We start from the raw sequence: 13,558 nt of genomic DNA on the forward strand, positions 1-13,558 counted from the left end.
AAATGGGCTCGGCTTTCCTTTCGACCAGTATGTTTATGAAAGTTACGCGTTATACCAGGAAACACAGTATTTCCACCCCGTGGAGTATTGGCAGGCGATAAAGTGCATCGCGTTGGATATGTTACGAACCTAATACCTAATCATGATTTGTATCAATTCGATCTTGGCACATCCCATGCACTGTGATATGTTGGTACTCACGATCGTGCTCTCAGGCTGAATAATGAAGACTCCCTCCAGAAGCCTACCCACATAATCGTCCACTAAGTATCATAACAGCTGGGTATATTGCCGAACGCCCAAACGCCCCATGAATGTGCCATGATACATGGCATCACCACCTTACTGCTTCGCCTTGCCCTTCCCCTTTCCAGGTCCTGCTCCTGCGCCAGAAGGCCGGCCCCTTTTCTTCGGTTGATTCTGCGGTTCGCTCCGTCCCTCTGCCGCCTTCATCTCATCTAGTTCCTGCTTCAGAATGCTTTCGAGGGCTTCGTTCCGGCGCGCGAGAAGCATGACGTCGTCAGCGTTTATGACTTTGCGGCCGGCGTGCTTGGAGAAGACTTCGAGATCGCGGGCGGAATTTGCTGTGCGATTTGAGCGGTCAGCGCTTGAATGTGCATGCGCTGGGGTGAGGTTGGGAGGGTGCAAGCCGGACTGAGGCGGGGGGCAAGAGTGGATGTACCGATTTGCGTGTAGACTAGTTCGGTCAGTGCGCCGATGAATTGCGGTGTTGCGTTCAGGTTGTTGTTGAAGCATTCTTCGTCGACGAATTGGCCGATGGAGTACCAGAGCGCGGATTTGAGGCGCTGTGAGGGAGTTTAGCTGCTTGTTGTTTGGGTGGGAGGGTTTGGGCAGAGGCGCACCTCTTCGCGCTCTAGAGCGTCGCTTGAAGCCATTGTTTGCGAGTGTCCGCAGTGGGGAGAAGTTGAATGTGGGGGACGCGTTGCTCGGACGTGATTCGGCGAGCCATCTTCTAATTGGTCGGCGAATTCGGTGCTGCCGGGTTGGCCGAGCGTTGAGCGCGATTTTGGATGAGAGAATTGTCGCTATCACAGACTTGCGCGAATTTCAGAGCTGGATATCTAAGACGATACAAGAAGTATAAAGAGCGTCACATTTCTTTCGGGCTTTTGGAAGCGTTCCACGTTCCCCCACTGCAGGTCCAGCCGTGTTTCCCGTCCTATTGCGCAACCACGACTCAACGAATAGGTAAGAGGTTCCACTGTCCAGCGACATAATTATTCTTCTATCTTGTGCAAGCTTCTATTCAAAGGCTTATTTATTCTGACTGCGACCTGAAGTCCTTCCAAACCCTTTTCTTGGGCAACGCGCGATTCCTTCCCGCTTTCAGAGCACCACAGCTCCTCGACGTCTACACCGTTCCCGGAGGGGACATTCAGCGAGCGCATATCTCTACGGATTCAATTCGATACTCGCTTCCGCGACCCACGATGTCCAAACCCTCCGTCCCCGAGCTCCTCACGACGTGGAAAGACAACTTCACGCGCAACTTCTCCGCGGCTTTCACAAATCTCGACGCTAAAGGCTGGATTCGCATCGTCATGATAGTGGGCACCTACGCGCTCCTCCGTCCCTACCTCATGAAGCTGGGCGCCAAAATGCAGGAGAAACAGCACGCGAAAGAGTCGGCGGAGAGCGGTGAAATACATCCTAATGAGTTGAGGGGACAAGGCAAGGTTGAGATACCCGGGGTAGGAGACAGCGATGAGGAGGATGAGGAAGAAGAGAAGGTGGGCCAGTGGGGACGGAAAGCCAGAGTTAGGCAGAGGAAATTCATAAGGGATGCATTGGCTAAAGAGGAGGAGAGGCTGCGGGATGAGCAGGAGGCGGAGAGTGACAAGGAGCTCGAGGAGTTCTTGACGGGCTGAAAGTGGCGGTTTTTCTCGCATCGTGACTCTGTTGACCAACGCATGTTTACAAGCTCTGCGAAGCTTCCTTGGGGTTGCACAAAAGCTCCCTGGAATCCAAGTCATCTCAGCCCCTTCCTCTGTTGCTGCTGAGCACATGAAGGGCTTCGCAATTCATTCCTCCGTTTCCAAAGGCCGCGATCCAAGAATGTGGCGTCCGAAACACAAACAACATCCTCAGCTGGCTTGCGAAGGAAGGCCGTTAGAGTTATAGGAAAGTGAATCATCATCGTCATGTCTTTCGTCTCCCGTCACTCTGGATCATGTCTGCTGCGTTGACCTTTAAAGTCCGCTTTTTCGAATGTCTATCTCCTTCTTGCCACTCATTGTCAGCGCCGAATAGATGGATGAGCTCCACAGGCACGCCCCTTCCAGGAATTCAACGCGTACACAAGGGCAAAAATGGTCGCCACCGTTCCCTTACTTTCCACCATAAAACCAGCGGGATGGCCCGAGCCGGGCGCGCCACCGCCCATGGTCTCTCGTTTGCACCATGACTCGTCACTCTTTTCTGCGTACGCTATGTACGCTTCCCATTCTGCTCCCGGGAGCTCTCTCCCACATGCAGATGGCAGACCCCTCTCCTCTGCGTGATCCTCATAGCAACAGGACCGATGAACCGAAGGATTACAACATCCTAACGCCTCTGCACTCCGACGGCAGCGACTTCACGTGCAAGGGGTATCAATGGAATACACCGCTCACTTCGGTGGCTACGTACGAAGCGGGCCAGACGTATGAGATGAAGTTGAGGGGTGGAGCTACGCATGGTGGTGGCTCGTGCCAGATTTCGTTATCTTGTGATAATGGGATTCATTTTAAGGTGTTGAAGAGTATCATGGGAGGATGTCCGATCGAGGATACGTACGAGTTCAGGATTCCGGAGGATGTGCAGACCGCGAAGTGTCTTTTGGCGTGGACTTGGTAAGGCGATCATCAATGGGACTCTCTCTTGGCTAACGCTGCAAAGGTTTAATAAAGTCGGAAACCGAGAGATGTACATGAATTGCGCGGTGGTCGATATTGTGGGAGCCAGTGCTGGAGCTGGAGAATACACTGAAGAATACGAGAAGCGCGACACCAACGACGCCCAGTCAGCTGAGGGTACGAGCGCTGCCGCCCAAGCAGCTTTGGCCCACTTGCCAGACCTCTATGTCGCGAATCTTGCCGGGATCAACGACTGCAAGGTCCAAGAGACTACCGACGCGTTCTTTGTTGACCCTGGGCTTGACGTTGCTTATGGCGACGGCCTGAGTGCTTCTGCCGAGATTGGTCACAGCAGCAGCGGCGTGAGGTGCACAGGCGTTGGACGTAAGTCTGCTGGCGATGCGTCCTCGTCCTCTTCATCTAGCTCATCTTCGGGTGGCTCCTCCGGAGGTGATGACGGACAGTGGCACGGTGGCGATAGCAGCCACAACACCGAGAGCACGGATGGCAGCGGTTCCTCGAAACCTCCGTACTGCGGCGACGGTCGATGGCACGAAGACTGCGTCGGCCAGCCTCCTCAAGACAGCAGTTCGGCCAAGGGTACCGATGGTAGTGATGCGACACCATCTTCAGAAGACACCGACTCGCAATCTCCTATCAGCAATGACCCTCCAAGTTCGGAAGCCCATTCGGAAGTGGAGCAGGAGCTCGACCAATATCTCGAAGGCATCGATCATGATGAGTCGTCGAATGATGCGGCCGAAGAGGAAACGTCGACATCCGCTCAAGACAGAACGAAGCCAGGCGAATTCTATAATCTCGACGAAGGAACCGACTACGACTACAGTGAGAGTTTCGATACTTCCTTCCAGCACAAACTGACAAGCCGTCAAGTCTCTGAAGAGGATGAGCCAACCGCTGCTCCTGATGCGGAGAGCTTCTCTCCAGAGCCGGAACCGGATGTCGATGACGAATCTATTGACTCGGGGGATCTCATGGACCCAGCGGAATTGGAAGATCCCGAAGAGCTCCCAACACTAGAAGATTACGCGCCATTCGCCGACACGCCGGACGCGGACGTTTTGGCCGACTTTCCAGATGACTTCTACAACGTCAACCGTCTAGATACACACAGACACCAGCAGCAAGGAGGTGAGGGGAGCTATTGCACCAGCGCCGAACCGGTGACGAGGTGGGTCAAGCCGCCACCGGAATGGTACTTTAGCCATACAAGGCCACCGCGCCCCGAACCCACGAGCGATTCATCTGATAGTAGCGATGATGAGTGTGATCACCCAGTGTGGAAGTGCCGGGGCTGTAGGTTCCCGGACCGGTGTGTGAAAATAAACCGCTGTACTCGGACCTGCACGCACCACCCATACACTACTCGTATGTCCTTTCTCTTTTCCATCAAACCACGCAGAAGTTAACGAGCATAGATCGCCCGACATCTACGAGTACACGCACACGCACACACTCCACGACCCGCACGCAGACTCATACTCATACTCACACCCGGCCCCCGCACACGACAACCACGAAAGAGCCCACTTCCACCGCCGAACCAACTTCTACAGAGCACCCAACTAAAACATGTCCCACATCGCCCGTGCCCTACGCCACCGGCAACCCAACGGACTATCTTCCCTGCAAGCCGGGAACCTTCCTTTGCAAGTCTCCAACGCAGTTCTACACTTGCGGGCAGTTCGGCGGGCCTATCGAATGGACGTACGGCGCCCTGCGTGATGTCGCTGAGGGCATGATGTGCGAGCCCAAGCTTGTTAAGGGTAGTGCGAAGAAGAGCAAGAGGGCGTTTGGCTGGTTCGCAACGCTTGGGGGCGATCGCGTTGGAGGCGGAGACGATGGTGGTGGTGGTGTAATTGACACGATTCTTGAGAAGCTGGATGATTTGACGGCGAAGGTGGAGAAGTTGCTTGGGCATGAGGGGTATAGTGATGACGATTGGAGTGATGATGATGACGACGATGATGATGAGGACTCGAACGGCTGGTACAAGAAGATCAAGAAGAGGGCCCTGTCGATCTTCGAGAAGCGACAAACAGAGGAGAATGCGAATGGTGAGGAGAATGGCGACATCCTCGATGGTATGCTCGACTTCAGCGATGGATCGGATGGTGGCGATGGTCTCGAAGACGATGTCGCAGCTCTTTTCCCCGACCTCGCGGAGCCTAATACCGTGTACGATGGGCTTGATGGTCCAGACGAGGAAGAGTCTACATCTAATTCCTACGGCAACGAAGACGAAGAAAATGATCCGTTAGCGGATGTCGATGACGATTCCTTAGCCACCACTCCCAGCACCAACTCCTCTTCCTCCGTCCCCGAAGAAGAAGACGACGATGATCTACAAGAAAAGCTGAGGCGCCGCGCCAACCCAACCATCCCAGGCTTCACTTTTGCCACCGGCGGTGCAGGTGACGGCGTCGACGACGACGCCTCCGCGCTCTTTGGCGCCGAGCCTGCAGACTATGACCAGACATGGGGTCTCTCCCCCGAAGCGGAGGATGTCTCTCCGCCTGAAGCATTGCCCACGTTGACGTCCAAGCCGGCTACTACCAAGCCCTCGACGCTTAGGAAGGTTGCAACTGCGTCGAAGGCCAGGGTAGGGAAACGCCAGATGCCTGCCCCGCGCCCCATGGGGCCTGGTGTTCCCGCTCCTGGTCCTGGTGGCATGGGCTCTAAGCCAGCACCCGGGCCTATAGGCGGTCCTGCAATGGCACATGGGGCGCAGCCCCCTAGCGGGCCGGCTTTCGAACTTGGAGCCACCCCTGGTGGGGCGAGCCCAGCAATGGCCCAAGGAGTTGGTCCCCAACCTGGTCCTAATCAAGCACCCCAGCCCGGCGCAGTGCCCGCTCCTGAATCCACGTACGACGGCGATGGAGGCGAGGGCCTTGACGACGATGTGGCAGCGCTGTTCCCTGATCTCAAGCAGCCGGATGCGCTGTTGGATGGTGTGCAGGGCTCGGATGCAGACGGTGGCGACCAGCCGGCTGAGACGGATTCTACGAGTGTTGAGGAGCCTACTCCCACTTCTACGGAAGAGGCTGCGGACCAGGCTGAGACGTCCCTTGAGGAGCCCACGGCGACGCCTACTGAGGCCGACGTGGAAGCTGAAGATGTGGATGATGCCGAGGCAGGGGAAGCGTTCACAACCCCGATACCTGCCATGCACATGCCGTTGGGCACCGGAATCGAGAATCTGCTCGAAGCGGTCGCCACCCCTGTCTCGTCCATCGCCCCGCCGTTCAACACCTCAGCTGCTCTCACGAACAGCAGCGCTGAAGAGGCAGGAGAGGAAGACCCCGAAGACGACTGGGCCGACGGAGTCCTCCCCTTCTACCCCGAAGACGCACCCACGCCAACCTCCACCCCATCCTCCACGACCAACATTGCAGCCTCCATTCTCCCCTACTTTCTCGGCCCGGGTCCTGTGATCCCATCCGGTGCGAATATCAGCTGGCCTGGCCCGGTGGGTCTGGGCGGTGCTACGCCTGCGCCTTCCTCTTCCTCTTCCACCACCCCTTCCACTTCTGCCACCGTCACCGTTGCCAATCCGGCCATCCCATCCGTCTGGCCGCCACCGCTCCCCGGCGTTACGGGGTCCTGGCCGCCACCACTGCCAGGCGTTACGCCGGCCGCTAGGCTTAAGAGGGCTGTGAAGGAGAGGAAGAAGCAGGGAAAAAAGATGGCTAGACTCGGTAAGAGGCAGGGACGTGGCAAGTGTCCGTTTGTGCCGAGGGGATATTATCGGGATGATCAGTATGTGCGAAGGGGTTGAGTAAGGGATGAGGAGGGGAAGGGGGAAGGGAGAGGAGAGGGAAGGACGGGATGCTAGAGTGATGTGATAAGAGGGGAAAAAGAGAGCGTGGAGCAGTGCATTTGAAAAAGTAAAATTGGGCTTTTTCTCCGGCGTCTCTTTTCTTGAGATTCGGTTTTGCGTCGTGCTTCGACTCGGTTTCGGTCTTTACGAATAGTGTCTTCCATAGCAATATATTCAGTCCTTTGGTACGCGCGCTATGCTGAAATCGAAGTGTGATGTGAAATCCACCCTAAACGTGATAGCAGGATACATTCAATCGAGCGATCAACCAGCAAAGGGGGCAAGAATGTATATAATGGAAGTGTATCCAGATTACTCACGTTGCGTTATGTGCTGCTAACTACCTCCTTGCTGTATCAACAACATATGTCGCGCTCAGCTTAAGGCCAAAACCTACATCAACGGAAACCCCTCCATGTTTTGGAATAGAGGGCGTCGTCCAACATCAAATCTGCGTTGGTACAATTGTACTGCATTCGCATCCGACCCCGGGCTCTTGCAAATGCGAGGCTTATGTGAATAAGCGAGTCCTTAGATTCGGGCACCTTTTCGGGATCCTTATTGCTGGATGCGAGTGCGGAACGTTTGGGGGCTGGATCATTTGAGCACGGTAGGATGCCCGTAAGTAGGTTTATGTATTTCCGGTCGTGCGGGTTCTTACATACAGAGTCTGCGGTTGGATCAGCACAATCGGTAGGGGACAAGCGGATGTGTTCTAAAAATGTCGATAATAAATGAGTAACGCCTTTCGCTACCAATACCTTTCCCAAACTCCATTGAATTAAAGGTTGCGCTGCCAATGATGGGGTATACGATTTCTCCAATGACATATCCAAGCTTTTCCAAACCGCAAGACGGGCCGTTCAAGACTCTGGGCAGCTTGAATCTTGTCAATCATCCAACTCCGGTCGCAGAGTGTCCTCGTCCAGTAGATCTTCATCCACCACAGTTCCCAAATCAACATCCTCCAAGAACTTCCGTCCTCTTATCTTCTCGGGCAAGTACTCTTGCTTCACTCTCCCGTCCAGGTAATCCGGGTTGTATTTATAACCATCACCATAGCCAATTTCTTTCATCAGAGCGGTCGGGGCATTCCGCAGATGGAATGGGATTGGCAAGCTTGCTACTCCCGGCTCTTTCAAGGCAGCCATGGCGGCGTTCAGCCCTCGATATGCTCGTGTTGACTTCGGTGAGAGGCTAAGGGCTACGACGGCATGCGCAAGGTTGATGCGGCATTCGGGCAGACCGATCTTCTCGCAGGCAGCGTACGTTGCTGTTGCGAGGGATAGCATGGAATTATCTGCAAGCCCGACGTCCTCCGAGGCGACAACGATGAGGCGACGGGCGATGTATCGGGGGTCTTCTCCGGACTCCAGCATTCGTGCTAGGTAGTACAGAGCGGCGTCTGCATTGGACCCCCTTATCGACTTGTGTAATGCGGAAATGCTGTCGTAATGCTGGTCGCCGGCGCGGTCGTACACGAGCGTCTTTGTTAACCTCTTCTTGATGCCGTCCTTGGTGATGGACGGGTTGGCGCTCAAGCCCATGGCGAGCTCGAGGAGATTCAGGGCGGTGCGCGCATCTCCGTCCGAAAACGATGCGAAGTACCGAAGCATTTCAGCGTCTAATAGCGGTGATGCGCAGTTTTCAGCCTCCATAGCCCGTTCTAGTATCTTGACCAAATCATTCTCGCTCAAGTCTACCAACGTGAACGTCCGACAGCGCGACAGGAGGGCGTTGATGACCTTGAACGAAGGATTTTCTGTAGTAGCAGCAATCAGAGTAATCTGTCCGGCCTCGACAGGCCCCAAGAAGGCGTCCTGCTGGGTCTTCGTGAACCGGTGTATTTCGTCACAAAAGACGATGGTTCTGCGCCCCGTAAGCTGTAGATCTTTCAGAGCCTCCGCGAATATCTTCCTGACTTCATCCAACTTCGTGCTTGTGCTGTTGATTTCTACGAAGCGCGAGCCGGACTGGTTCGCGATAAGGCGAGCGATAGTCGTCTTTCCGGTTCCGGACTTCCCCCAAAGCACCATGGACGGCAGCTTTTTGCTTTCGAGCATGCCTCGAAGCAGTCCGTTTGGCCCAACTAGCTCTTGGCCGTACACATCGTCGAGCGTGGTTGGCCGCATCCGCTCCGCCAGAGGCGCAACATGGTCCAACACTCTCAGCTTCTTCTTTCGCTTCGGAGTCGGCGGCGAGTGAGGGTCGCCGTTGGCGTGCCCATCGGCAGCCTCGTCGGAAGATCGTTTCGTCCCAACATTTGCCGGAGGTGTCTTCGGGCGTTCTACGCGTTGTGTCGCAGCGGGCGGAGCGGGCGGCGACGAGGCAGGGTTTCCGTTCTTAACGCTGGTTGCAGCAGTAGTAGCCTTGCGGGCCGTGGGGGTGAAGAAGCTGTGCGTCCTGGTCGGATTGGGCGTGTCATTCTGCGGGAGGATGTGGTCGGTGCAGCCGCTGTCGATGTGCTCGTTGATCAGGCTTTCTTTGACTTGCTTGTTGCATACAGGACAAAAAACCATGCTGGAGGATGAGTGGACGGGTTCCAAGCGCGGCGTCGCGTAAATTAGACGGCTCCAAAATCTGGGGAACGCGTCAGGGCGAGTTCGGCGGAGCAAACTCGGGCCACCCCGGTTGATGACGGCACCGGCCGGCGGTTTGCCCAAAGCACGCAATTCACAGGTGCTGACGAGCCTCAATTACCTGGATCACGGCGGTTTCCTCCACTTTTCTCTAGCGTCTCCCTTGGAGATGATAGCCCTCGCCACTCTAGCTTCTCGAATTACACCTACCCTCGCACGACGAGCGTCCAAACCGGGAAGAGTGCTGAAGAACCCCGCTACATTCACCCCTCTGCGAGCCATGTCGGCTACCACCCGGCGCGAAGACCCTTTCAAGCCGGCAGCGCGGGTCGCAGGACAGCGGCAAGATGTCTGGTAAGTCAATTGGCCGCCAGACATGTCAAGTCCGCGTCTAACAGCACCCCAAGGTCCATCGTCAACGAAGCGGCAGCCGCCTCCCCAGTCCAGCCCATCGTGAACATGGGCCAGGGTTTCTTCGGCTACAACCCTCCCCAGTTCGTCATAGACGCCGCCAAATCCGCCCTCGACAAAGTAGAATGCAACCAGTACTCGCCCACCAAAGGCCGCCCGCGGTTAAAGAAGGCCATCGCAGACGCCTACTCACCCTTCTTCGGCCGCACCATAGACCCCGAAAAGGAAGTCACCATCACAACGGGCGCAAACGAGGGCATGCTCAGCGCCTTCATGGCCTTCCTAGAACAGGGCGACGAGGTCATCGTGTTCGAGCCCTTCTTTGACCAGTATATATCCAACATCGAAATGCCGGGCGGAAATGTGGTTTACGTGCCCATGCACCCTCCAAAGGAAGGGGCGTACAAAACCACCTCAGCCGCAGAATGGAAAATCAACCTGGAGGACTTCGAGAAAGCAATTACGCCCAAAACACGCATGGTCGTCCTCAACTCCCCGCACAACCCTATCGGCAAAGTCTTCTCCCGCGACGAACTCCAAGCCATCGGCGACATCTGCATAAAACACAACATTATCATCCTCTCCGACGAAGTGTACGATAGGCTATACTACGTCCCGTTCACACGCATCGCAACCCTCTCCCCAGAAATCGACAAACTCACTCTGACAGTGGGCTCTGGAGGCAAGAACTTCTATGCCACGGGTTGGAGAGTAGGCTGGCTGATCGGGCCCGAACATCTAATCAAATACGTCAGTGCAGCGCACACGCGCATATGCTATTCCAGCGTGTCCCCGCTGCAGGAAGCAACAGCCATCGGCTTCGAACAAGCAGACGCACACAACTTCTGGGAGGAATCCAAGCGTGAAATGAAGGCCAAAATGGACAAGTTCAACGCTATATGGGACGAACTGGGCCTACCCTACTCGGACCCGGAAGGCGGCTATTTTGTCCTTGTAAACATGGCGAAGGTGCGGTTACCGGATGACTACGACTTCCCGCCGCACGTTGCGGATCGCCCGAGAGACTTCAAGCTCTCCTGGTTCTTGATAAAGGAAGTCGGTGTTGCAGCGATTCCGCCAACCGAGTTCTTTACGCCCGAGAACGCGCATATCGTAGAGGACTGGCTACGGTTCGCAGTCTGCAAGAACGACGATGTGCTCGAGACAGCGCATGAGCGGCTAAGGGGACTGAAGAAGTATATCCAAGAATGAAGCGGGGCGACCCGTCTCTGGGCGAGAAAGGTTTAGATGTGATATCCACCAGTAACCTCGCAGATAGAAGATAGATTTCTTAACTCGAAGTGTATCCTGCACACCTAGCAATAAGAGGTCTCAGCACAGCGAAGTAAGGACCTGGAGTTATCGTTGATGTCCCTCCGTTTGCGTGCTTGGCACTGCTGTCGACTGCTTCTCTGCATGTTTTCTCTTTTTAACTACTATTTCCGCTCCACTCAAACTCCGCGCCACCCGCCCAGGGCTCCATATAAATACTCTTCCCCGCGAGATCTGGCAGCGGGTCCTCGTAAGGGGGCTGGCACCCTCGAAAGCACCCATTCTCTAATGAGAAGTGAGAGGCGATTTCCTTGCCGTCCGGGCCGCTGCGCTTGTACTGCTCAAGCGTGTTGTTGTAGTCGGCTGCAAGCCGTTCGTCAGCTATTGCTATTCAATGCTACGGCTCCTAAGACGTCGTATAGCGAGGAGATCAAGCCACCAGGAGTATGCAGGTAGCTCTTATGGAGAAGAGGAGGAAGGGCCCAGAGACGTACCTGCTATGAATTCGCAATCGACCATTTCGACACAGTAGATGAACTCAACACCCTGACTCTCGAACATCCTCCTCAAGTGGCAGAAGTGCAGCGGCAGTAAACCGCCAAAAGTGCGCAACTCGAGCCGGCAGATAACTTCTACGCGCGAGAGGGCTTTCAGATAGCCTTGTGCTGCAGCGTCGGCGACGTCGATGAAGAACTGGTCGCTCGCTCCCTCTCTATGCGCGCGAACATCCACAGTGAGTACGCACACCGAGCGCGGCAGCACTCTATCAATCGGCACGCCCCCCGTCCTGGAGACTTGTCCGCCGGGCGGTAGACTGTTCTCTACAACAACAATGCCCGTCGGCGCCAGCAGAGCATACAGCGGGAGATCGAAGTACGTCAGCGCATAACAGCCCTCCCAGGAAACGAGGGGAACTGGCGTCGGATGCCTAAACGATGCGCACCCGTTGAGCTCATTGATTCTGACATCCTCAAGGGAACTCGAATGTTCCAACAGCGCCCTCCCAACCGTTCCATAAAAGTGCTCTCCGCCCATGCCTCGGTAGATTTGATGCTGGAACTCGCAGTGGAAGCGACGGAGTGTGCGGCAGGCCGAGATGGCGCTGGCGAGCCAAATGCAGTCCATGCCGCATTGCTCGAGGACGAGTTCTTGGATAAAGGAGGATTTGGCGGTGTAGTCCCATTTCTCGTCGCCGTGCCACCAGGTGTGCTCTTCGACTTTACTCATTGCGGCCTCTTTGAGGATTAGGGTGCGCAGTGTGGGAAGCGAGAAGATGGTGTGCAGGGCGCTGAAATGGTATTCGCGCCACACATTTACGGTGACGGAAAGCGTGTGCAGGCGCTCGAATTGGTGATATAGACCTAGGGGTAGGTTCCTCGCTGCGTACGCTAACGGCGTCCTAATGAGGAAATCGCGGTCCGTGACTTCCAGCTCTTCGATATTAGGGCATTGAGCGATGAGGAAGAGATTCTCCAGATCCGGCGTATACCGCTCCGAGATTCCTCGCAGCACATCTTCCGGAACCTGCAGCTGTGCGGCTCTTTCCAGCGCATTGGCATACGGCTTATCCGCATACTGAAGGTACGCGAGGGGGCGCTGCTTGCTACCGCGCAAGCTCTTAGTCCGATCTACGAAGCGCTTGACATGTCCCGCAAGCTCTGGACGCGCAGAAATCGACTGCCTGAACAGCTCGGATTGCTCATTACAGCCGGTCTCAAAGGTCTCATACAGGAGTGGGGTGGCGAGAGAGCAGAAGCGATGGCAGACGAGGGAGAGAACGGAGAAGGCTTTCCGTCTGGCGTTGTAGTCATCTGCCACTGAATCTAGGATTTCGAGTAATAGTTCGTTGGGTAGCGCGCTGAAGAGATCGAATTGCGGAGAGCGCGAGATGGCGCTTAGAGACATCTTGAATGATAAGAGTTGGGGGTTTATTCCAAGGTTCCTGTTTGCTGTCAGTAATACCACTGCGGCTGCTCGAGCAATGGGCACCAACAGGAGGCAAAAAGCCTCGCTGATTTTTGCGCAATAAACAAGTGAACATCGGCTAGTTTTATTGCGCAGCATTCATCGCCTCCGAGTCGAGTATTGAGCTCAAATAGTGAGGTGGTGGAACGAACAGTGGCAGAGGAGCCCCTAGCGACTAACCCGAAACAGGCGCATGGCTTCAGGCAACCGCAGTAGCCTACTCTTTGATGGTGACTTCATGAGCACATCCATCCATCGGGTTAACGCGGTCGAGTAGGAGACAAATCGTCATCTGGTGGGAGATTCACGTCGGGATGTTGGGCCGGATCTCACCAGTAGGCAGACCGAGACGTAAGTTTCCACGCCTTGTAGGCCCTAAGGTCTCTAGTGCTGCAGTTCTGCACTCGTAATCACGCATATCTCTATGTTTGGATTTGAGCAGTGAACGATAGGCTGACGCCTTACCGACTTCTCAACAACTGCATCTCTGAAACAAAGCAGCGGAGCACCTGTATGAAGATCTCGTTGGGTAGATCTGCAATCGTTGTTGAGGTTGTGCTGGAGTGGAGTCTCTCTGGTTTTGGGAGGCGGTTTGTCTGTCCGGATAGACTCTCCCGTAGGTCCAGTAGACGAAC

At 55.3% G+C, this 13,558-nt stretch overlaps 6 protein-coding genes across 6 annotated transcripts; 3 read left to right on the forward strand and 3 right to left on the reverse strand.

Annotated features, from left to right (window-relative positions):
* Positions 1-124: 124 nt before the first annotated feature.
* BU26DRAFT_513726 (uncharacterized protein) lies at positions 125-908 on the reverse strand. The gene is made up of 3 exons (XM_033827685.1): positions 864-908; positions 683-806; positions 125-584 (listed from the first exon to the last, which is right to left on the reverse strand). The coding sequence occupies exons 1-3, from the start codon at positions 894-896 to the stop codon at positions 343-345; spliced, it is 399 nt and encodes a 132-aa protein (XP_033692002.1). The 5' UTR covers positions 897-908; the 3' UTR covers positions 125-342.
* A 291-nt stretch (positions 909-1,199) lies between these two features.
* Positions 1,200-2,350, forward strand: BU26DRAFT_599586 (DUF1531-domain-containing protein). Its single transcript, XM_033835110.1, has 2 exons — positions 1,200-1,209; positions 1,302-2,350. Exon 2 carries the CDS (start codon positions 1,452-1,454, stop codon positions 1,887-1,889), a length of 438 nt encoding a protein of 145 aa, XP_033692003.1. The 5' UTR covers positions 1,200-1,209; positions 1,302-1,451; the 3' UTR covers positions 1,890-2,350.
* Positions 2,351-2,421: 71 nt separating this feature from the next.
* On the forward strand, positions 2,422-3,184 carry BU26DRAFT_413200 (lytic polysaccharide monooxygenase; the record flags this gene model as incomplete). Its single annotated transcript, XM_033823012.1, has 3 exons — positions 2,422-2,852; positions 2,899-2,953; positions 3,023-3,184. Coding segments are annotated over 3 exons (648 nt in total), but the record flags the coding sequence as incomplete, so codon positions are not given.
* Positions 3,185-7,586: 4,402 nt separating this feature from the next.
* On the reverse strand, positions 7,587-9,215 carry BU26DRAFT_415148 (P-loop containing nucleoside triphosphate hydrolase protein; the record flags this gene model as incomplete). The annotated part of the gene is made up of 1 exon (XM_033823101.1): positions 7,587-9,215. One exon carries the CDS (start codon positions 9,213-9,215, stop codon positions 7,587-7,589), a length of 1,629 nt encoding a protein of 542 aa, XP_033692005.1.
* Positions 9,216-9,452: 237 nt separating this feature from the next.
* On the forward strand, positions 9,453-11,255 carry BU26DRAFT_599589 (PLP-dependent transferase). The gene is made up of 2 exons (XM_033835111.1): positions 9,453-9,629; positions 9,683-11,255. The coding sequence occupies exons 1-2, from the start codon at positions 9,556-9,558 to the stop codon at positions 10,896-10,898; spliced, it is 1,290 nt and encodes a 429-aa protein (XP_033692006.1). The 5' UTR covers positions 9,453-9,555; the 3' UTR covers positions 10,899-11,255.
* On the reverse strand, positions 11,028-13,220 carry BU26DRAFT_546180 (uncharacterized protein). The gene is made up of 2 exons (XM_033831817.1): positions 11,453-13,220; positions 11,028-11,321 (listed from the first exon to the last, which is right to left on the reverse strand). The coding sequence occupies exons 1-2, from the start codon at positions 13,020-13,022 to the stop codon at positions 11,116-11,118; spliced, it is 1,776 nt and encodes a 591-aa protein (XP_033692007.1). The 5' UTR covers positions 13,023-13,220; the 3' UTR covers positions 11,028-11,115.
* Between the last annotated feature and the right edge of the window lie 338 nt (positions 13,221-13,558).

Source organism: Trematosphaeria pertusa (assembly GCF_010094035.1).
Source record: "Trematosphaeria pertusa strain CBS 122368 unplaced genomic scaffold BU26scaffold_1, whole genome shotgun sequence".
NCBI lineage: Eukaryota > Fungi > Ascomycota > Dothideomycetes > Pleosporales > Trematosphaeriaceae > Trematosphaeria > Trematosphaeria pertusa.

Excerpts from the sequence above, each read along its gene's own strand:
- BU26DRAFT_513726 (XM_033827685.1), bottom strand. The coding sequence starts at position 896 with ATGGCTTCAAGCGACGCTCTAGAGCGCGAAGAG. Across the intron at positions 807-863 it reads ACGCTCTAGAGCGCGAAGAG|CGCCTCAAATCCGCGCTCTG; the intron begins GTGCGCCTCTGC and ends ACTCCCTCACAG. Across the intron at positions 585-682 it reads ACTAGTCTACACGCAAATCG|CAAATTCCGCCCGCGATCTC; the intron begins GTACATCCACTC and ends CAAATCGCACAG.
- BU26DRAFT_599586 (XM_033835110.1), top strand. The coding sequence starts at position 1,452 with ATGTCCAAACCCTCCGTCCCCGAGCTCCTCACGACGTGGAAAGACAAC.
- BU26DRAFT_599589 (XM_033835111.1), top strand. The coding sequence starts at position 9,556 with ATGTCGGCTACCACCCGGCGCGAAGACCCTTTCAAGCCGGCAGCGCGG. Across the intron at positions 9,630-9,682 it reads GGACAGCGGCAAGATGTCTG|GTCCATCGTCAACGAAGCGG; the intron begins GTAAGTCAATTG and ends CAGCACCCCAAG.
- BU26DRAFT_546180 (XM_033831817.1), bottom strand. The coding sequence starts at position 13,022 with ATGCTGCGCAATAAAACTAGCCGATGTTCACTTGTTTATTGCGCAAAA. Across the intron at positions 11,322-11,452 it reads CGATTGCGAATTCATAGCAG|CCGACTACAACAACACGCTT; the intron begins GTACGTCTCTGG and ends AACGGCTTGCAG.